General features: G+C 41.4%; 1 protein-coding gene across 1 annotated transcript; it reads right to left on the bottom strand.

The window, feature by feature from the left end:
• Nucleotides 1–2,633: 2,633 nt before the first annotated feature.
• Nucleotides 2,634–3,573, bottom strand: LOC107388514 (olfactory receptor 6N2). The gene has a single exon (XM_015964088.3). The coding sequence runs from the start codon at nt 3,562–3,564 to the stop codon at nt 2,650–2,652; it is 915 nt and encodes a 304-aa protein (XP_015819574.3). The 5' UTR covers nt 3,565–3,573; the 3' UTR covers nt 2,634–2,649.
• Nucleotides 3,574–23,798: the final 20,225 nt, after the last annotated feature.

The following is a 23,798-nucleotide window of genomic DNA, read 5'->3' as shown; positions in this document are numbered from 1 at the left end:
GCACCGAGCTGCCGCTAATTGTTCGGATCGTCGAGACCCAGCTCTACCAACATATTTCAACCCATTTTCAAAAATGCAGCTTTATGTTAAATGCACTGTGTTTTACTCTATTAAATTTACATTTCATGATTAAACAGTACATGTAAAAATAGTAGTTAGCTAGCTACTTTGCTAAACTCGGCTAGCGCAAGAGTGGCAGTGACATAAAATACATAAAAATAATTTTACTTACTACAAAAAAGGAAGCAGAGACTTCTTGGGAGCTTTGTTAGTGCAATTAATATCACAACAAGTCATTTTTATCCAACAACTGCACAAATAATCCAAACAAGAATGCACAAATGGCACAACTAATGGTCTAATTTGAGAGACTGAAAATGTTAGAACAGTTTTAAGGTGAGGCTGAGGCCTTTCCCCGGAGCTAGCTCTGAAGTCACGTGACTCTGATGCTCATTAATTATTCAGATTTTTAAACCTTTATTAAACTTAAACAGAAGAGTTACAAAACATTCACCCTCCTCAGAGTTGTCATGAGTGTAAACTAGATCTATTAAGCCTAAAATATGTTTTCGTGACCAGGCTGTAAACATGATTATTTCTGCTGTGAAATTTTCATTTTTAACATGGGAGCCAATGTGGATTTGCTCACTTCTGACCACTAGTGGATGAGCATGGAACAGCAGTTATTGCTTCCTTGTTTGCTTCATATCCAGAACCAAAATATGGGGGCTTGGTAAGAACTCTGTTGTCACTGTGGGCAGTCTAAGGCACACCTGTACATTACTCATGCTGTCTAATCAACCCCTTGATATGCCACACCTGTGAGGTGGGACAGATTATTTTGGTAAAGGAAATGTGCTCCCTAACACATGCAGACAGATTTCAGAACAATATTTGAGAGTCGTGGGTGTTTTGTGCATGTAGAAAAAGTTTCAGATGTTTGAGTTCAGCTCATGAAAAATGGGTGCAAAAAAAGTGTTGCATTTATATTTTTGCATATTGTCCCTTTAAGTGCAGCGGTGTGTTTTTCATGGCTTTTTCCCTAGCAGTAGAGAGGAACAACATCAGATATAACATCAAATAGCGAAATCAAACGTGATTTCCTTCTTTTTGGTTTAATGGCAGATTTAATAAACAAACCGTGACTTTTGAAGTCTCGAGGGTTCTTGTGATCTCGCAAGTCCAGTGAAGAACACAGCGAAGAAGTTGTGCCGCGGGCAAGACTCTCCCGGTGTGAAAAGGACTGCTTTGAAGTTCTCGAGTAAACTTTTCCACTGCCATTTCGCGCCGCTGATGGTTCCAGTGTGAAACCGGGGTTGCTCCCTATGGCATAGGTTGGCTTGGAATCCATTGATTCCTTGCAGTTGTAGTTTACATTTACATTTGCTCTAATGTTTTTAACTGCAGGCTGAAAAATATAAACCAACACATAAATAAATAAAAGCAATCTCACTGAATTTTAATTTTGTTGAGAAAAATATGAAAACAAACAAGCAAAGGAAATGAATGTTTGTTAATTTCGGAGTTCAAGGGGGACTTTAGTTGGGGGACCTGGGTCTCAACACTGGCAACTACTGGCTTGGTCAAATATCTTATTAGACACTAACTAAAAATGTACTAATGCAAGGAAAAACATTAAGGAACAGAATATGTTAAAGTTCAACTATGTGCACATGTATCTTACTCACGGCATTGGTTAAATTACCTCATTACTGTACCTTTGCTTGACAAAGCAGCCTCTTTAGCTTTTCATGAGTCTGCTTCATTTTTACTGCATATCATATTGGACTGCAAGTTATCATTTGTATTGTCAAACCAAACATCCAGTCTTTGTAAAATCAAGTAACCCTTACTGTAACTATAGTCATATCAAAAGTAATCAAGCTAGAATAGTTTATTAAACCAGCGGGTGAGGTAAACAGGTGTTGGCAACCTTCTTCTTGACTTGTCTTATGTTATGAATATTATTGTTTATGTAGAGTTTACGAAAGAAGAAGGCTCATATTTACCAGAATAATGAAACTAATTGTTAACAGTGCTCTGGAAATCACAAAAAAGAAAGTTCATTGAATTGTTGCAGAAAACACCTTTCAAAGTAAAGCTACACAGCTGGGTTTGAGCATTCCTTATGACTGGCACAGTCATGTGACAAACAGGCAAAAGCCACGATAAAACCAGAAAAATGATCACAGTTGCTTTTCTCGTGATTGTTGGATAACGTATGGGTTTACATTTGTACACATGCCAACAGTAAAACCTCTGAAGAGTAAAAAAACAAAGTTACTGTATTCTGAGTGACAACAAATTCCTCATGTATGCACCTGAACAGCTGCAGTTTGTATCCATGTACTTTTCCATATCTTTGCAGCTTTTCTACAAGAAAAAATGCAACATCAATGTCACTTTGTTTTTTTCTTATGTGAAGCCTCAGGGTTGGCATAATCCTTTTGAAGTGTCCAGAGGCTAGATGACAGAAATCTGCCTAATGAAAAGTATGTCCTAATCAGTGTATGCAGGTGTTCCCTGTCTGCATCCATGAATGAAGGTAGTTGTCATTAAATTCCTCCCTAAGTCTTTCGATAAGAATCAGATCACTGGAGATAAGCTGGGCAGCTGTCATTCATGTGTTCAGCTTCAGAGATGTAAACATTACGGTACCTTGGCTTGACAGAGCAGTCTTTTGAGGTGTTTATAGATCTCTTTCATTTTTATTCCATATATGATTGGATTGCAAAGAGGATTGCAAGTAATCATTTGTATTGTCATAACAAAACGTGCTGTCTTTGCAATATCAGAATCCAGTCTAACCATAGTCGTTTCAAAGGTAAACAAGTAAGAATAGTTTATTAAGACCAGCAGGTGAGGTAAACAGGTGTTAGCAACCTTCTTCCGGACTTTTCCACAACTTTTATAAGTTGTTATGAATATCATTGTGTATGTAAAGAGTATAAAAAGTAAAGGAAGCAAGCTAATATTGAACAGAACAACTAAACCAAATATTAACAGTGCTCTGGAATTCACACAAAAAAGGTTGTTAATTGAATTGTTGCAGAATATACCTTTCAAAGTAAAGCTACACAGCTGGGTTTGAGCATTTCCTATGACTGGCACAGCCGTGTGACAAACAGGTAAAAGCCAGGATAAAACCAGCAAAATGATCACAGTGGCTTTTCTCATGATTGTTGGATAATGCAGAGGTTTACATATGGACACATATCTGTCATAGGCCATGGCTGCCAACAGTAAGAACTCTGAACCACTTATAGAGTAAAAAACACAAACCTGAAAGAGACAGGCTTGATAAGATATGATCTGTTTATCAGATAGAAAGTCAATCAGGAGTTTTGGATAGACCACCGTGCTGAAAAGAACAGAGTTGATCAACAGAGCAGCAATAAATACATACATCGGCTCGTGAAGGTCTTTGTGAACCACAATGAGATAAACAATGGTAAAATTGCTGCTCAAAATTAAAATAAATGCTATAAGCATGATGACAAAATAAAGGAACCTGTATTTTTCGACCTCCACATGACCACCAAGAGTAATGTATGTTACATTCATCTCAGAATTCAAAAGAATGGGTAAAAAATTTAAACTTAATACAACCAGCAGATAGTTTACCAGGAGCGCACACAAGGACTCCAGATACCTACATTTGTTTAGTGAGTGTGGTGTGTTCAGCTGAAGACTGGAGACCAACTATTTAAAGAGTTCTCTAACCACCATGGATCTCATTATGGGGCCTATGTGGAGAAAACAATAACAACAACAAATTGACAGGGCTAAAAAAAAAAACGTTTTATTACTTTTCTTTTTATTTGAAGATATATGTTATTCATTTTCATGCATTTTGTTGTAAAATGCAATTTACAACACATTCAAGAAATTCTCAAGGAGGATCAATAAAACTATATTTATGATTTTTCTATATTAATAATATTAAATAATTTATAATATAAAAAATTAATCATTGGAAAATACCAAAAGAAACCCTGAAATTTTCAAATTGTGCCTCTCAATATTAATGTAAAAAAATACAAAACTATGTAATATGCAGTAATATTAGTGAACTTGACAGGAAATGGCATCATGCCATCAGAACATTAAAATGTATTTCTCTCTCTAAGCCCAACCAGCCATTCCTCCCCATCCCCGCGTATTTTTCTCCTCCAGCTCTCTCACATCATCACACAAACATGCGCATAGGACCTTGGGGAGTGGACAAGTCAGGGAGTGCGGGTATGGATCCCATTTCCGCATTCCTGTGGCAACCTACCCCCCAATTTTATTTGCACCTTATACACTTCCACCGACGACATCCCACGCAAACACACACTTAGGGCCTTGGGAGTGAGCACATTCAATGGCAGTTGGCAGGGGGATTTCTCAGCCTTTTCCCGAGTGCTGGTGCCTACTTCCGATTTTAAACTGCACTTAGACACCGAGGGCTGTGGGCATAGGCCAGACGATCCCTGCACTGCCCGCTCACCACAGCCATGGAATACACCTCATCAACACACAACACTATATTGGAGCAGGCGGAGGGAGAATAGGGGTCTTAGCACACCTCTGTTGTTGCTTGGCTTCCTGGGGCTGGAGGCCAGGAGGGAGATCTGGCCGTCTGGTTGAGGTCTGGGGTGGTGGTTTTCTGCGCTCAGCGTTGGGCGGGGGAGCCTGCTCATCAGCACCCCAGCAGAAAGGGTCAAACTCTGGTAACCGGTAATGGTTGGACCCCATGTGCAGCAGTACCATGACCAGTGTGAATAGAGTGTGTATGGGGAGCATGAGTGGGTGTCTGTCGTGCATTTTTGTAAGTCTTTGGTTGTATGTGCATGTGTGAGCATGAGGAGGAAGTGTGTGACTGTGTTTGTGTATGACTGTATATGTCAGGTGGGGCCTTTGACTCCTCTCTTCTCCTGGGACTTCTTTTGATGATATAGATCTTCGTCTCCCCTCCCCCTGCCACACCTTGTGTGGAGTGTGGTGCCTTGGTCTGCCTGAGGGTTCGTGGCTCCCGGGTCAGGGAGTTTAAGATTTTTGGCATCTGCCTGCCTGGTGGGGTCTGGGTCCCTGGGCTCTGCTGGGTCCCTGGCGGAGGTGTTCACCCCTGGGTCCCGGGTCGCTGGGTCCCGGGCTCAGCCGGTTAGGGGTGGGAGGCTGCGGGCGGGCCTTTGCGCTTGCCGCCAATATCTCCCGGGACTCTGCCGGCTGCTGGTTGTGGCCCCCCGGGGCGATCTTCAGCACCTCTCGAGGGGGTTGGGGGCTTTTCTGGTCGCAGTCTCCCTGGGGTTCCTGTGCTCTGGGGCAGCTGCTGGATCTCTGAGACTCTCTATTGGATGCTCCTTTAGAGAAACCTTACATAAACAAGCGCGTGTACACACACAGGTGCTCACATGGTACTCTCATAAGTATAGACTTGGGCACGTTCAACACATATCTTAAGGCTGTGGTTGGCACTAAATGCTCTGTGATTTATTATCGTGTGAATATTCAGTTAAACAATGTTGATTATATATTTCTTCATCAAGTTGATGCAGTGATAGCTTAATCTTGTTGTATTGTTGTTGTGTCCCATTTTTTGTTTGTTTGTTTTTTGTTTTTCTCTTTCTGCAGGTCTAGAAGCAGACTCTTGTTCATTATTGTTTATTTTTTTGGAGCTGAACTTGTCCCCAAAAAGTCCTTCTGATCCTTTGACCGTGAAACCAGGTTGGAGATTGGGTGCAGGTGATTGAAGTAGTTATCCTTTTCCAGCGTCTCTTGTTCGCTGGGTCCTGTTGTAGTGTCGTCCTGGGGTCTTCAGCCGAGGTGGGTGCAGGTTACATTGTCATGTAGGTGTGTGGTCAGGGAGGAGCCCCAATCCGTCGATCCAGTTCCAGTACTCCCGTCAGAGGCTGCTGTCGCAGTCGTTCCGTCAGGTGCTGAAAGGCGGCCCAAGTGCAGGGCCATGAACGTGCACCAACATCAACAATGTGGTGAAACCAGTAAGCTTGAAGCAGACCTTCATCTTCACTGGGGTTGCGACACGAGTACCTACCGATAACATCACTCCTTTGAAACCCGGACTTCGTTGTGCTCTAACAGCGTTCAGTTGACATTGATGAGCTTGCAGTGGGATAGATGAATCCAAGATGGCCTCTCAGCAATCTACACAGCAGTAGGAGTGGTGGGGAGTACTTGGAATAGACCTCCTCACCTCTGGCTGCCCCACTTGTCTTGTTTCAGCACCTTCATCAGAACCCAATTTCCTGGTTTCATGACCTGTGGGCAATAAAGCACAAGAAAATTCTGGGAGATCACTGTTGATTTTTACTTGTTTTCAGCAAAAATTCTTATCATCCAATATTTAAAGTATTTTCTCTGTCACTCTGGACTATAGGATTCGTGACATGTGGGAAACGAAACACACCACCACAGTTATTCTCACCCACAGTTGTAAAAAAGATTCTTTTCGCTCAAATTCAAGGTCCGGTCAAAACATCCAGCCATTACCTCATTCACAAATTTGTTCTAGTTTCTTATCTTATAACAGAGAAACACAGGTGGGTGCATGGCACCTTGCTACTTGTTAATGCATCATTCTTCTATGTAGGGTCAATTTCATTTAGACAGTGCAATAATGTGAGAGTTTGTGTAGGAAAATCGTTATCAGCCGTCCCTCCTCTTGAGACATAAGATAACTCATGGCTCACCAGAGCAAAGTAGGCATAGAAGGGATATGAGCAAAACAGGTCCGCGTCAAACCGATGCAAAAGTTGGATCTCGCATAACATGTCTCCTCTAAAACACTTTTGAATACACTGCAGCCACTTTTAGCATTCCTCAGATTTTATGTGTTACTGTTTACAGGCCTCCTAAACTGAGTGCACCTTTTATTCAAGAGTTTTCAAAGTTTTTACCAATTACACACAACTCCTTTGATAGGATTATTTTAGCTGGAGATTTTAATCTGCACGTGGATAACCTTTTAGACCCTTTAGTCACAGATTTTTTATGGTGTGTCCTTTGTTGTCGACTTGGCAGTGTCCGATCACTATTGCGTATTTTTTAACATCACCAGCGTTATCAAGTGCGGGCCCTCTGTCAGAACTGTAAGGAAGCGTCTTCTAACCCTGTGGGCATCTTCTGTTACTCTTAAAGAAGGAGTCGGAGATGGAGTTCTCAGCCAGACAGCGTGGTCTTTTTATTAATTCATCTCACAGCTCAAGACAGCCAAAAACCAAAAGACGTCGACCAAATGTGGAGTCCTAAATTTATACTTTTTGTCCCTGGCGTTACTACCACAGTCCTTTGACATTGGACCGAGGATGGGGTGATGTTTTTCACTTCCCAATATGATCGACACACCCTCCAGCCCTAGAGGTCGACGAGCCCTAATATCTCTATTTACCCAATATGATCCGAGAGCTCAAGGTTTACTGGAGCTGGTTTACATAAGCTGGACTGAAAAACAGCATGTTAAAATGCATGCACACTGAAACAGCTTTTGGCACCTTCAGTCTCAGTAAGCTTTTAACCTAAGGACTCACACTTCAGCTCAATATATGTTGTAGATGACCTCTTGACCTTTTTGGCAACAACAGTCCTCCCTTTGGCGGACTTGTCCGCCACTTATTACCATCGTAAACGAATTAGCAATGTAGGGTATATCAGTAAATGAATGCTTAACTAAGTAACAGAAGAAATGAGCAGCATATAATGATAATGTAACTAAATGACAAAAAATGGAAACAAAAGGGTATAACATATGACCTTGAATCAAAAATGCAGAAAGGAGTACCCATGCCAAAACACGAGATGATGTTCCAGAATAACACAGCAACTTTAACATGTATATGTAATGAACAATGATTGTTCTGTGAAACTGTGAAACAATACATGAAACACGATTTTAGCATTAACTGAACTCATTACTTCACGAATGTATTGCATGCACACCCCGTAAGGAGGCGAAAAACCCTGTCCGCTGTACTTTAACAGGGAAAATTCCTCCATGTCCTCCCCGACCCCAGGGGATGAACGCCGCAGCACAGAGCGGGCATACGAAACTAGCTTGAGGACATCAGGTGACAAATATCCTCGTCATTGATCAGAAGAAAGAACACACAAAACAACAAAAGCACATGAAAATAAACAGGTGACAAATATGATGAATAATGAACAATTAGCTTTAGCGAAGACATAATGAAACAGTAATAAGTCCGGTTGAAGATTTCATTCAAAAGAATAAAACGGAAAATACAAGTTCAGCATCCATGTTGTCGTTGGAGGTCTTCTGCTTGAGGAGGGCTTTATGTGGACAAGTGTCCTTTATTAGTCAGCAAAGCAAGGGCATAAGTCATTTGCTCAGTCATCCCTTTGTCCATCTGTGTGCAGCGTGGTGGTGCCGACTTCATCCTCCCCACAGCGAGCAAAACACAACATGTCAACAAGAAAAACTTGAATTAGCACGCCAATTGCCTATAAACCTATTACCACAAAAACTTTCTAAATTTTTAGACCCATAGACAAAGCATCCATCCCCACATTCACACCCCCTTTCTATCCTACCCACTATCCTAAATTAAAGGACTAGTTTGCCAGTATGGCATGCAATTATTTACTCAAGCATTTCTGGGTTAACGGTAAAAGAAAAACCTCACCTGATTACCTTGATAACCAGGAGTAATGTAAATGGCCGCTCGGTAAAACGACCAGAAATAAGTCCTTAAAACCAAATTAAAAATCATTCAGCAAATCCGATCTAAACTCAACCAGAATCACCTATTCTGTTCCTTAACCTTCGAAACCACATTCAAAACCCTTCATGCAACATCCACACACCCTCAAAAATGAACACATGCTAATCCATCACAATAAGAAAGCACTAGTCAAAACATGACATCCAGCACCCACCAAAAGATCTGTCGCACCTGAAACGGAGTAGTAACAGTCATGGTTATGTTATCACATTAAGTTAAAGAATTTTGACACAAACGGGAACAAAATGTTGTGAAACCTAAGATTATACGGTAAACTCACACGTTGAGTCGCCTATCATCTGTAGTTCTGAATCCTCTGCATACGAGGAATTAATCTGTAGCATTGTGATCTATAACTTTGTCATTAATGTGCTCTAAGCACTAACCAGAAACATGTCAGTTCTGGGCTCATTATTGGTAGTTTACCAGGAACACACACATGCTATATTCTGTTAGGATTTATCTCTTTATTACCTCAGATCTACCTGGCCCTTCTGGCCCACGCAAAGGCTTTACGTACACCTTAAAACTATGACCCCATTTGCAGTAACCTCCCCTCGGACAATTAAAACAATCAAAGTTGTAAAACTGGAACAAAAGTAAGCAAACACCAGCTAAGTGACACAGTCATTGTATGGTTATTGAGACTAGTCAAGTCCTTGCACCTACAGACGTGACTGTAATGATGTGAATGCAGGTATGGAAACCAGTCTAGGGTGTAGAGTAGTTGCATTTTACTCATCTTCCATTGTGAACAATTCCTCTATTGGTGTTGTGGTCGTCAGAAGGCCTATAAAACGATGATGCATTGTGGTGCTGTCTTTTCCCTCTTTGCTATGCTTGTCCATTGGTTATCCTCTTCACCTCCTCCAGCAGAAACCCCATTGTAATTTATCAGGGATGGTTCCTAGCAGCATTCAAGACAAGAACCGTCACAAAACTCAGCAAACTTCTTCTTATGTTAGTCAATCTAGTCCCAGTAAGGTGAGAAGCAAAACTATCCTTTAGTCCTCGTCTCAGGTATCGACGTGAGTTCATGAGAGTCCAATCTTCATCTTTTTCCATCCTCTCCCTTGGTCACCGTGCAACACCAGGAAGACTCGCACTGCGGCTGGACCAGACGTCCCCCGAACCGATCGCCTAGGGATTAATGGTTATGCACAAAAAATGTCCTAACTCTTGCTGACCCTAGCCTCTGATACCTTCAACATCAGACACATACAGTTACAAACAGCAAGTGCAATTAAAGGTACAGTGACATCATGACATGGACACACACGGACACACATACACATGCACATACACACACACACACACACACACACACACACACACACACACACACAGAGAGAGAGAGAGAGAGAGAGAGAGAGAGAGAGAGAGAGAGAGAGAGAGAGAGAGAGAGAGAGAGAGAGAGTAAGAATGTGTGTGGGAGAAAGAAATGAGTGGGATCCACTTTGCCACCAGCATCTCCACATGTGTCACAGAGAAAAAATTGCAAAGAAATTAAAACATAAAGCAAACAACAATAATTCAATGAGTATAAATGATTTCACTAAAATATACAACCATGCATGGGTTTTATAACAGTTCCAGTAACACTGACGATGCCTTGTGCAATGAATTCTTAAGATGGTCTTCATCAATTAGAGGTTATAACCGAATTGTTTCAGGATCCTGAATTTAAATTGGTTAATTTACGCAGAATAGTCCAATAGCTTTGTTGATGCTTCTCAAGGCTCGGCCACGCACATTAAAATAAATGAACAAACAAACAAGACAAACACAGTCAAACACACAGTCCATACACGTCTCTGTGCCATCACACACCAAGCAAATGTCAGACTGAAGCAAAAGTGTGAAATTCCTCATTTAAGTAGGCATGCATGTTAGTAATTACATCGAGAGCTTCCTTCCACTTCTTAAACATCTAGATTACTTCCGGAAAATGCTCAAACTGCAAGAGCGGGACACGCACAACTAAACTACTTATTCTCTCAAGTCTGTGTCTCCGCTTGGTTTAAATGAGCCACTTAACCGAACACTAAATCAGTGGAAAGAAAAATAAGACCTAAAGCGTGTGATCAAATTAATCCAACAAAACTTCCCATAACTACTGTTCTGAACTCATGTTGCAGTGTGATCTCTCCAATTAGAAATTAGGACAACCACTTTACTATAAATTCAATGAAATAGTTTCAGGTTTCCCAATGTTCCTTACCTGCTATTCACCCCAATTATGAACCTCAAAGCAGAAAACATGATGAGCAAATATTATTCCCTAACCAGATTTGAATTCACAATCTCTAGGAGCCCAAACTACCTTTCTTTCTTACCTTCTTTCTTATTTTCTTTCCTTTTTCCTTTAAGAACCTCACTAGCACAAGAAATCCTAAGAATTAATTCACTACTTAAGGTTAATTCATAAATAACGAAACTGCAGTTACAGGTTTGTTTGTATATAGTATTGGTTATCAGCAGTTTTTCCTTATCTCCTCATTTAGAAGTAGGTTTCTGTTCTACTTCTCCATCTATAACACAAGTTAGTATCATCCTTAAAGCATCTGAAATTAAGCTGCATTGCTAAATCAATAAAGTGATTTGTGCTAAGAAATACTCCCCTATCCTCTCCTTTCCTCTTCCTTTTTCCAGTGGCACTGATTCCATGACAGATTTAGATCAATTTAACGTTTTATTACTATTACATTTCATTTAATTAATTTTCCTTTTTCTCTTTTATTCTATTTATTTATTTATTTATTTATCTATCTATTTATTTTCTCTTGTAGTTTGTTACCAAATCACCCTCAAAAGATCCCAAAACATCGTTTGCAGTGTTCCACATTTTAAATCATACGTACAATAAAGATTATCTTGACATCTAATGATGAGTTTGACTGAACTCCAGGTTACTAATCCTTTTTTAAGGCTAACTTTCCTCAGCTAACTATCTCAACAGCAGTTTAGTAAATTTTCATAGCGCTGTCATTTCACTAAATCAACTGATTGTTGCCAAAGAGCCTTGTCCATCACCTGACTGCAGCAAACACTCTTTCACTGGGTGGCCCCTACGGGGAAACAGTCTTTCTTTGAGCCTCTGTTTGTAAGTCCAGTATGACCCCAGTCATTGATTAAAGTGCACATGTTAGCACACGTGCTCCTCCCCTTTGTCCCCGTCTCATCTGCAGCAGGGCAAACAAGCGCCTGTCTCATAGTGTCCATCTTACAGTGCCTCCCCCATCTCGACGCAAACACACAGCTTTTGGTGGGGACTTCCTGCTCCATTTGTGTAGAGCCAGATCCAGGAAACTTTCATTTGCAGCTGGTTTCCGTCTCTGTGACAGGCCAACCCAGTAAAGTTCATGCCACCACAGTTCACAGCAAACGTCTTCCTTAAATATGTTGATTGGGTTGAAATGACAGAACTTTCTCTTTTACAAATCAACAATGACTTCTAATAATTAGTCGACTTTACTGACTCAAAGGTAAATCTAGACTACTTCTTAGGCACAATTGTTCTTAATCATCAAATCAGTTCTACACAGGTTTTAATCATTAGGCACAATCTAACCCAAAATGAAAGATCCCTCTTTTCATTTTTATTTTTATTTAATTTATTTAATTTATCTTAGGGAAGTACCTACCCGTTTTTTAATTCAAAACAGCCTGGTACAGTTTCTAGCCAGGATACAGGAAATAATAGTTTATCTCTTTCTCATTATTCAGCGTCTCAAAATCCAGCCACTAATGTTAATGGTTCTTAAGTTGAGGCAAGACAATTATTGGATTTTTATTTTATAGCAAGATTTACAGCAATAGTTTTACAAAACCCATACAAAATAGTTATAAATGGGTGTAACTGAACAATCTGGCACAAATATTTTATTTCCTGACTGATTATTTGTTAATTTTATGGTTGAATCATACAGATGATTCTAAGAATCCGAGTGCTGCACTCTTCTGCAGCTCCCTGTGATTTTTTACACTGCAGAGGTCTTGTGTGTAAAGGTGGGCGGAGTCAGGCCCTCAGGCTGAACCTCCAGCCTCATTCTCTCTCTGACCGTCCAGGAGAAAGGACCTTCACACGGAGGCCACCCGTGGACTAAGAAGGTATGCCCAAAACACCAGAAGTTATCTTTTCTAAAGTCACAAATTGCTTAAAACTGCATGTAGCACTACACAGAAAAGCAAGCAAGCCTTGGTTTCACCATGTGTGTGTGTGCAGGCAGGAGAAAAAGAGAGAGAGTCCAGAGTCCATGAGTTTCACAGCTCAAAAGCAGATAAAATACTTCCTTTGTATAACCACAACCATGCAATTTTTATATTTTAAACGATTTTCTTGTCATCGCACTAACTATAAATTCTTTTTCTATTGTTTTTCAGTCGGGCAAAGCCTGGACCACACCCTGTTTTTCCAGCAGCTCCCTCTATTAAATACTGCGTCATTCAACAGAAGATCCAGCCAAAGCAGCATTTACTTCACATGCAAGAAAACACTCACATCCACTCACTCACAAGGGCACAGACAACATTTTTCTGTTTGTCACAGTCTTTTAAACAAAAGTAAGTCAGTCCGTCACTTATGTATTCTCTTTATATATATAAACATTTGTTTTACCGTATCTTTTCTTAATATCTTTGTTTCAGCTGGACTATTATTATTCTGTTCCTCCTAATTTAAATTTAACTGACCCAAATTGGCACTTACTTTTCCTACTTTACACCAAATTGACAGGAGCTCCTTTAACGGCTTTTATTTGTGTATTTGTTTTTTAAGCACAGAATTTGTGTAACACTGCACTGGTAATTTTCAGAATTTAATGCTTACTATGCTTTTAAGCAGGTCTTATGTAACCATTAGAGCAAGTCAAATTGCAATTTTTGAGAGCGCTCTGAGAAACAGTTTATATATTTATTTTCTGCAAATCTGCCTCGACTTTACTGTTTAGCAGCTGTCTGACTTTCAATAAATGTATATCTATATATTTCTAAAATAAAGCTGTCATTTACAACTTTCCTTGTATTTCTTGTTTTTTCCCTTTTAATCTCCAGGCCACTTCACCCCCCAAATCTGGGTCACTCACATGCTGCCCCGCATACAAATGATTCTCACGCTTGTACACTACATATATATATATATATATATATATATATATATATATATATATATATATATATATATATATATATATATATATATATATATATATATATATATATATATATATATATATATATATATATATATATATATATTACTTTAAAAACCTTTTATTTATTAACTTATGGTATTCTGTTCAGACTGATCAGAACAGGATTGCAGAATTTGAATTTTGCATAACTTCAAACATTAAATTTAGCACTGCAGTGAATTTGACATATGCGAGTTGCAACTTTTAAAGCTTTTATCTATCTTATTTATTTATTTTCTGGTACCACATCAGGCCCTCACACTCACACATCATCCAGTGCTGACCACCCACACGGAGCTCCCAAAACTCGGCTCTCTTACAACACACATCCTGCATTCTGCACTCTCTTAGTGCTCAAACATTCACACACTTTCAATCCAGAGCCGTAAGCAGCCTCCTGCTGCGCCTCATACACACACAGGCTGAATTCAGCTCACACAACGCACACACAGATTTACAGGATCCCGAGCTCCTGGAACCTGTTTTTACAGCCGTTTTGCTGCAAACTACAACGTCATCAATGGTAAGCACAAAATACAGGTCTTCCCGAGCTCACGGAGCCTGTTTTTTACAGCCTTTTTGCTGCAGCTACGACATCATCATCAGGCCTCACATGCTTTGCCAACAAACTCTTAAATTTACCAATCCTCGAGGATAATCCGAACTCAGCAAAGACTTCAACTTTTTCACACAGGCCTCTTTTCTTTTTTTTTTTTTTTACTTTGCCACAAACTCGTATTAAATTTACCACTCCCCGGGGATAGCTGAACTACAGGCAAAGCTCATCTCTCACAACTTCAGCGCTTTTTCTTCAAGATCCCCATCTCTGCTCTACCGAGTCAGCAGACTGGATTAAACAGTGTCGACCTCTCAGAACCATCAGCTGTTAAAATTCTATTCCAATTTGCTGTCCCACCTTTTAATTTGGCACTTAAAATTTGTCCGTCATCAAAATGACACTGCTGTTCACACGGTGTGAATATTTTACACCGCTGTCAAACAGGGAACCCCTCTCCAACCTATATGTATAGTATTATCAGAACAGGAGGACAGCCCCCCCGGCCCCTGCCCAGTGACAGAGGCCACAAAAATGAACAAAAACATGCTCACCTGGGCCCTTCGGACCTCACTGTTCACCCATCTGCTGTGCCAAAATGTGGGCATCTTCTGTTACTCTTAAAGAAGGAGTCGGAGACAGAGTTCTCAGCCAGACAGCGTGGTCTTTTTATTAATTCATCTCACAGCTCAGGACAGCCAAAGACCAAAAGACGTCGACCAAATGTGGAGTCCTAAATTTATACTTTTTGTCCCTGGCGTTACTCCCACAGTCCTTTGACTTTGGACCGAGGATGGGGTGATGTTTTTCACTTCCCAATATGGTCGACGCACCCTCCAGCCCTAGAGGTCGACGAGCCCTGTTATCTCTATTTACCCAATATGATCCGAGAGCTCAAGGTTTACTGGAGCTGGTTTACATAAGCTGGACTGAAAAACAGCATGTTAAACTGCATGCACATTGAAACAGCTTTTGGCACCTTCAGTCTCAGTAAGCTTTTAACCTAAGGACTCACACTTCAGCTCAATATATGTTGTAGATGACCTCTTGACCTTTTTGGTGACAACAACCCCTGAAGTGGCTGCTGGTTTTCTTGAAGCTTTTAACAATATCCCTCCAAGTATCGTCTCTGCCCCTTGTGATGCCATTATTAATGATTTTAATAGAAGACTAGAGTCCGCTATTAACTTGCTTGCTCCACTCAAAACCAAAAAATTACAGTCAAGTCATACATCACCTTGGAGAAATGAAAACCTAAGAAAACTAAAGAGAAACTGCAGAGTAGCAGAGAGGAGATGGAGGAAAAACAAATTAACAATAAACCATCAGATATTGTCAGAATTACTTAAAACATACAATAATGCTGTAAGAAATTCAAGAAACGCATACTTTTTGAAAATCCGCTCAGACAATAAAAATAACCCTCCACAGTCAATAATATTCTCAACTCCAACCCAAACTCAACTTAGAAAACTCCCTCAAACACTCTCTGTGAGGAGTTTGCAGCCCACTTCAGAGGGAAGGTAGACACCATCAGATGTAACATTTTATCCTCTCAGCGTAACGTGGTTTTAGACACATTTGAGAGTCTAACTAAGGAAACACTGGACAGTTTTGTCCTGGTTGAAGCTGAGAGTCTTGATAAAGTTTTCTCCTCAGTGAGAGCCACGACATGTGTCTTGGACCCTATCCCCACAAGATTTTTTAAACAATTTTATGATTCTTTTAGAGATGAGGTTTTAACTATGATGAATTGCTTCCTTCAGACGGGGGTCTTTCCTGCCGCTTTTAAACGGGCGGTGGTGAGGCCCCTGCTGAAGAAGAGCAATTTAGATTTTAATGACTTAAACAATTATCGACCGGTATCAAACTCACCATTTTTAAGCAAAAATTTTAGAAAAGCTTGTTTTAATTCAGCTTAATAATTAAACGGAAGGTGACTGTGTTGGTTCTACTGGATCTAAGTGCTGCCTTTGATACAGTAGACCACACTATTCTTTTAAATCGTTTGAAACGGATCGGCCTCGCTGGTGCTGTTCACCAATGGTTCACATCCTACCTCACAGACAGGACTTTTATGGTGAGTTTGGATAACATTTCCTCGAGGATTTATGGGATTACATGTGGTGTGCCCCAGGGTTCAATTTCAGGCCCAGTGATTTTTAACCTTTATATGCTCCCTCTTGGCAGTGTCATCAGGAGACACGGGGTGAATTTCCACAGTTACGCTGATGATACACAGCTGTGTATCTCTGTGTCTCCTGATGACACACGGCCAATGGACACACTTTTTAATTTCATTTTTGACATCAAATCCTGGATGGCAGAAAACTTTCTCCAGCTCAACCAGGACAAAACTGAAGTTTTAGTTATCGGTCCTGAGGCCCAGAGAGAGAAGCTTTTACCAAAACTACAATCACTGTCTCTTAATCCATCTTCACAAGTGAAGAACCTGGGTATCAACTTTGACTCTGAAGTGACTTTTATCCATCATATTAAAAATATCACTGTGGTTCTTTTTCCTTATCAAAAACACAAGAGACAGACAGCTTTTGTCCAAAAACACAGCGTGGGGCTTTATTTGTACAATTCAGCAATACATCACCAACACTTCATGGGGACAGCGTTCAGCCTCGATCTAAATGCCTCGGCTGGACCTCCTGAAAAAGCCCTCTCTCCTACACCACGCAGCATCAGTTATACTCTACTGCTGCCGCTTCACCCCCACATTCCTGCGATGATGGGGTGCTACTTTCACCTCCTAATATGGTCAAAAGAAGTTAAGACTTACTGGAAGTTACATAAGCTGGACTGAACAACATGTTGTGGAGCACGTACGCAGCAGCTGGGCTTGATAAACAAGAAGTTGCACAGCACGTATGCAGCTGGAATTGATAAGCAACATGTCAAAATGCACGTACACAAAATACTGCTTTTAGCTCCTACAGATCCCCCCCATGGGGGTGTCCACCCCCATTAACAAGCTGGCTACATAACATATAACATAACACATAAATGAGTGTTAGCATAAACCAGTAAATGGGTGTTAAATGGCAAAATGACAAATACACTACAAACTTCAACCAAACTATATAGGTATATAATCGACGAAGTAACTGCAAACCAACACTTGGATGAGTACACAAAGTAAGTATCAGCTTCAAAACACAACATGGAATGTGACGTCTTTAACCATCTCAGTAACACATCAAAATGCATGCGCACACTGTAAGAGGGCAAAAAACCTGTCCGCTGTTCTTAACAGGAAAATTCCCCCTTGACCTCCTGCCCCAAACAGGACGATCACATAACGCACAGAGTGAGCATACAAATCTAGCCTAAGTATATGGCAGACATTAGGTAACATTGAATTAACAAAAGAACACACATAAGAGAAAATGAAGTGATGATACCTTCCAACAGAGAATAAAAAATCATGAGTACGATCGTGCATTAATTACCCTTAGCAATATTGCAACCAGTAACTGTACGTGAATATGCAATCAAAAATACAAACTCATATGAAATAAATGATTGACGTGGATACGAATGAACAACTAGGAGATGTTGATGTGACTAAACCTATAAAAAGTTAAACACAACAGTAAATGTAATGAATATACGAATATACTAGATGTAACAACACAACTGCTCAACCGAAATAGAGAACGGAGTCAGAGTCTCAGTTGCAGAGCTGGAAAAAAAGAAACGGAGTGAAGAAAACACAAGAGTCAAGTTCAGTTTCATTCATGACTGCTGCAGGGGTCTTGTCGCTGGAAGAGGACTTCGAGGCCGATTCCTTAGTCGAGTGCATGTAACCACAACAACAACATCTCTGATGAGACGCAAAGCTTACTCCACCGCCATCTCATCAGCCGTCCCGTTCTTCAGGCACATTGGGTGTCGTGCTGAGTCCATTGCGGCCATTTCCATTTGCACGTATTGAGACGACGCAGCAAGGTTCATTTGGGCAGCCAGAGTTCGCTCCCACAGTCTCCCCACAACAGGTAGGATGCAACATGCCAATAGAGAAATCAGAATTAGTACTACTATTGCACTAATTCCTGCTTTTACCAAAGTAGCTCCCCACTGACCCAATTTGAGGGCTAAGGAGTCTAAGGACCAGCTTTCCCTGCCTGCATTCTCCCTCAGCTCTATCTTTAAATCTTTCAATTTCCTCATTCCTTCAGTAAATGCACCATCAGGGGCCGTATTACTTGGAATGTAGGTGCAACATTCTTGCCCACTGGAGTTCAGAAACTTACAGAGCCCACCTTTCTCGGCCAGCAACCAGTCCAAAGCCTGGTCATGCTGCAAAGTCATCTTGACTGTGGCATGAAGTTGTTCACCCAAGAGGCCAAGGTTATTTACTGTGTAATTTAAGATTCTTTGCTGATTAAAATAAACATAGTTGATCCATTTCACATTCTTATTTATTGTTATCCAAGGAAGAATTGACTCTAAACCAGCTACTACCTCATCTCTTGCTAGAAATTCTATGGGAATTCCTGTTGGCAGTCCTAGGGCGTTTAAATGCACTTTATGATCAAACACATCATACCTCTTTGTCCTACGTCTATTGGTAGTCTCCACCTGAAGTAATTCACTCACACCTTCATGTAAGATAGTCACTGGAACTTTCATACGTACTAGCGTACACAACCCAACCCAAAAACTTGGCAAAACATTCATTAGAACATCACCACCACACATCCAGTAGCTGTCGGCCACTGGAATGTCTTGCTCACCTATGAGATCCAGAGTGGGGATCGTAATCGATATGTTATCACAGTCCTGACTAAGAGTTACAGGGTTTTCATACCAAACAGGGGTATCAATGAGAAGTGGCGTCATATTTGCATGCGGGAACCAGGATAATACCCAAGTGACGTTACAGTTGACAGATGTATTACCTACGTCCACTCCTCCACTGTCAGCAAAACCTCCACTTGCAAAACATTCATAATCAGCACTATAATCAATTTTGTAGTCCGTTGGAGGACCATTTTGGTCTGTTTGGATCGCAAATTCAGCACATTCATTTAAGATGTTATATTCTGCATATTTTTTAACATATTTGTGCTTATCTCGTGTACCATGGAGCAATCTGCATTGGAATCCACACAATGGCAACTTAAGAATAGGTGGAATCTTTTTATTTATCTCTATTTCCTTTCTAGTCTTACAAGTGCGTCGTTGTGTAATGGCACATTCACTAGAAGTATATTTTTCTGGAACAACCTCAGGTAACATTCCGGGTGCTTGAGCGCACACTATGCAGTCATTAGGAGTCATTTCTCTCGTCGTATACAAAGCCCATTTATACCAACTATTTTGCATGGCGGCATCCCAAAGCCTATCCTCTATCGGCAATGGTCTGCCCGCTCTAGGGGAGATAGGTCCTGTGTTACTCCCGGACCTAGGTCTAATCGGCCCAAATAGTGGCTTAGGCACAGCTTTGCGATTGGTCACTTCTTGTTCATTTTGGTCTTGCTGAGTAAGATTACAAACATGGTTACTACCAGAGGCTTCTATGGGAAAATCAGATTTCACAGCTACATCTCCTGTGGGAGTTGTAGTACTAACAGGTGGCTTAGTAGTTACACTTCTTAACTTGCTAACTGGCGTTGTTTCAGGTCTTAAAATCAGTGGAGTCACTAGCTGTAAGTGAGAGGAAGAGCTCCAGTCGGACCTCCCCTCTTCAACAGGAGCTGTGGTAGTCAAAACATCAGGGATTACAGTAGTAGTAGTAGTAGCGCTAGTAGTTAAAACATTATTTGGAACTGTGGTCACACTGTCAGGGATTTTATTTATCTTAGTTGTGGTCAAAACATTATTTGGAATCATGGTTGTAACACCAGTTTTAACAACTGCTATGTCGAATGCAGGCAAGGATGCTGACCTATGTTGCATCCAGCCTGCTGGATTGTACTTAACTTGATCACGGTGTGCTGCCTCGTCGTTGACCAAGTCGTCTGGCGTATGCTCTTGTGATGGGTCGACGATCTGCTCCTCGGCCATCGTCTCCATCTTCACCTCCTCCAGCACCACCATCAGACCCCCTAGTGTTATCCAAAACAGAACTGTTATCAGGCTTAGCACGCCCTTCTTTTCCTCGGCCATCATACCGGTTTGTTACGTCAGACACAATACTGCCCTGAGTTTTGTCTTTGACTTTCGTGCAGTGTGTCAGATGATGCCACGTCGATCCTCCTTCGACCTGGACTGCCGTTGGCGTTGCTCGAACCACTTTGTAGGGACCCTCTCGCCGCGGTTCGTGCCACTTCCTCCTGAAAACTTTGATGTACACCTGGTCTCCAGGAACTACTGGCCCGTCTGCGCCTGCGCTAGAGACGAGCTCCTTTCTCTTTTCCTGCAAATAGATGGCTTTATGGATGCTGGTTAGTTGCTTGATATAGCTTTTGAATTCAAGCTCTAGCTGCTCCAGTGAAGGCCCCTTGTGGGGTCCTCTGAGCTGAGGAGCTGGCATTGGCCTGCCTGTTAGGACCTCATGAGGTGAAAGATGCGTGCTTCTGTTAGTTTGCATGCGATAGCTCATTAAGGCAAGCGGCAATGCATCAACCCAGTTAAGGTTAGTACAAGCACAGATTTTGCAGATTTTAGACTTCAACGTCAGATTCGCTCGCTCGACCATCCCTTGGCTCTGGGGGTGATAAACTGATCCTAATCGTTGCTTTATCCTTAGTTGTTGCAACACACCTTTAAGGACTTTTTCAACAAAAGCAGGACCATTGTCCGAGCTTATTTCCGACGGGATACCAAAGCGAGGAATCACTTCTCTGACTAGAAACTTTACCACTGTTTCTGAACCTAGATCTTTGGAGGGAACGGCTTCGATCCACCGACTGAATCTGTCAATGATCACCAACATGTACCGCTTCCCATGCACAGACTTAATCATGTCAACATAGTCAATGACCAAATGTTTGAAAGGACCTTCGGGCACTGGAATGTGTCCCGCTGGGACTGTGATGCCCTTTTTTACATTGTTCTCAGCACAAATGTCACACTGATCTATTACTTCCTCAACCATGGCTTTTAGGTAGGGTGACCAGTAACCTTGTTTGTTAAGTATTTTCAGAACCTCTGTACGACCACAATGATCAGGACCGTGGCTCTCTGAGATTAGCATCGTCAGCAGGGAGACAGGTGCAACGATCAAGCCCTCATGAGACCTCCACAAGCCGCTTGAGTCCATTGTTGCACCTCTTTTTCTCCAACACTGCTGCTCGCTTTTCTCTGCCTTTTCCTGAATCAAAATGATGTCTTCTGGTGTTATTACAGGCTCTAATGATATTACAGGTGTCAAAATGGCTTCTTCACACCTGGAGGCAGATTTTGCCGCCTCATCTGCTGCATTGTTGCCTCTGATGACATCGCAGTTACCCTTGCGGTGCGCAGGGCATTTTACAATGGCCAGTTTCGATGGAAGCATCATTGCTGAGATCAGCTCGTTGATCTGCTTTCCATGAAGGATGGGTGTACCGTCCGTCTCCTTAAAACCTCTTTGCCTCCACACACTTCCAAACAGGTGACAAACACCATGTGCGTATGCAGAGTCAGTGTAGATAGTTGCTACCTGGCCACTTGCCAACTTGCAAGCTTCGGTCAGGGCTTTGAGTTCCGCTAGCTGTGCAGAACAGGGTTGGTTACACTTTTCAGCTTTTACTGTTTCAAATCTGTCATCTACTTTTTCCACAACAGCAAACGCTGTATGGTTTCCTAAGAAGTCTCTAAAACATGAACCATCAACAAAATAGGTGACATCAGATTGATCGAAAGGAGTATATTCCAAATCAGGCCTTAGCTTAGTGTATCTAGATACCTCAGCTATGCAGCAATGTGGTTCTCCTTCGAACTCAAAGGGAACACTGTTAGCAGGGTTTGTCGTGGTACACCTCTTTATGACAACGTCCGGATATGTCAGTAGTGGCATATACTGCAGGCATCTTGCTTGGTTTAACACAAACTTCCCTCGGTTGATTAGTTCAGATATTTTGTGATGTGTGTAGATGGTGACAGGATATCCCATTGTTATCACTGAGGCTTTCTCATAAGCATAATGCAAAGCAGCCAATCCTTGATAACAAGGGGGCCATCCCTGTGCCACATTGTCAAGTTTTGCACTGTAGTACGCAATAGGTTGTTTCCGACGTCCACTGCATGTGTCCTGCATTAACACTGCAGAGGCATACATGTCATGTCTGTTTGCGACGTACAGCAAAAATGGTTTTGTGTAGTCAGGTGTTGCTAAACTTGGCGCAGTTTGCATGTCTTGTTTGATGGTTTCAAAAGCTATCTTAGCTTCATTTGTCCATTTTAGAGTCGATTTTAAAGACTCACTTCCAGCATCTTTAATCAGTGCCCTAAGTGGTGCGGTTTTTTCAGCATAGTTTTCAATCCACTCGGAGTTGAAACCAGTCATTCCCAGAAATGTCATCATTTGTCCAACAGTTTGTGGTTGTGGAGCTTTGCTCACACCTTCCACGTGTTCTGGTGAGATGGCGACAGTCCCATGGGAGATTACTCTCCCTAGGTACTCTACCTGTGGTTGGCAGTACTGAAGCTTTGTCAGGGAGGCTTTGTGTCCTCCCCGAGCTAACTTCTGTAGGACTTTAATGGAGTCACGATGGCAATCATCGATTGTTCGTGCGCAAATCAGTAGGTCATCAACATACTGAATCACAGTGCTGTTCACCTCGATGCCTTCGAGGCTCTGTTTCAAAATTTGATTGAAGATGTGTGGACTGTGTTTTAGCCCTTGTGGTAGCCTTCTGTACGTGAGCTGTCTCCCACGAAACGTGAATGCAAAAAGATATTGTGATTCTTTGGCCAATGGGATGCTAAAAAATGCTGAACACAGATCAATTACCGTGAAGTATTTAGCTTCCCCATCGATGTTACTCAGTAATGTGCTTGGATTTGGCACGTCTGCGTCAAAGTCAGTGATCACTTCATTTACAGCTCTTAAATCATGTACCAGTCTGTACTTGAGCTTGTCTGCTTTTAGCACTGGCAAAACTGGAGTGTTACATGTGCTATAGGTTTCTTTTAGTACTCCTGCTTGAATTAGACCTTCAATAGTTGCATTTATACCCTCTTCTGCTTCTGGCTTTAGTGGGTATTGGGGTCGATAAGGCAGTCTTGCATTTGGCTTCAATTCCACTTGAACTGGAGTTGCCGATGTTACCAGTCCAACATCCGTGTCATGTTTGGACCATAGCTGGTCTGGAATCTGTTTTAGCATGTCAGCTTTCAACTCGTTTTGAACTGTTTCTGATTCTGCTA

Source organism: Nothobranchius furzeri, chromosome 14, assembly GCF_043380555.1.
Source record: "Nothobranchius furzeri strain GRZ-AD chromosome 14, NfurGRZ-RIMD1, whole genome shotgun sequence".
Taxonomy (NCBI): domain Eukaryota; kingdom Metazoa; phylum Chordata; class Actinopteri; order Cyprinodontiformes; family Nothobranchiidae; genus Nothobranchius; species Nothobranchius furzeri.
The sequence above is the reverse complement of the archived record's forward strand: the minus strand, read 5'-3'. Positions and strand labels throughout refer to the sequence as shown.

Coding starts and splice junctions, on each gene's coding strand:
- LOC107388514 (XM_015964088.3), bottom strand. CDS start 3,564: ATGAATGTAACATACATTACTCTTGGTGGTCATGTGGAGGTCGAAAAA.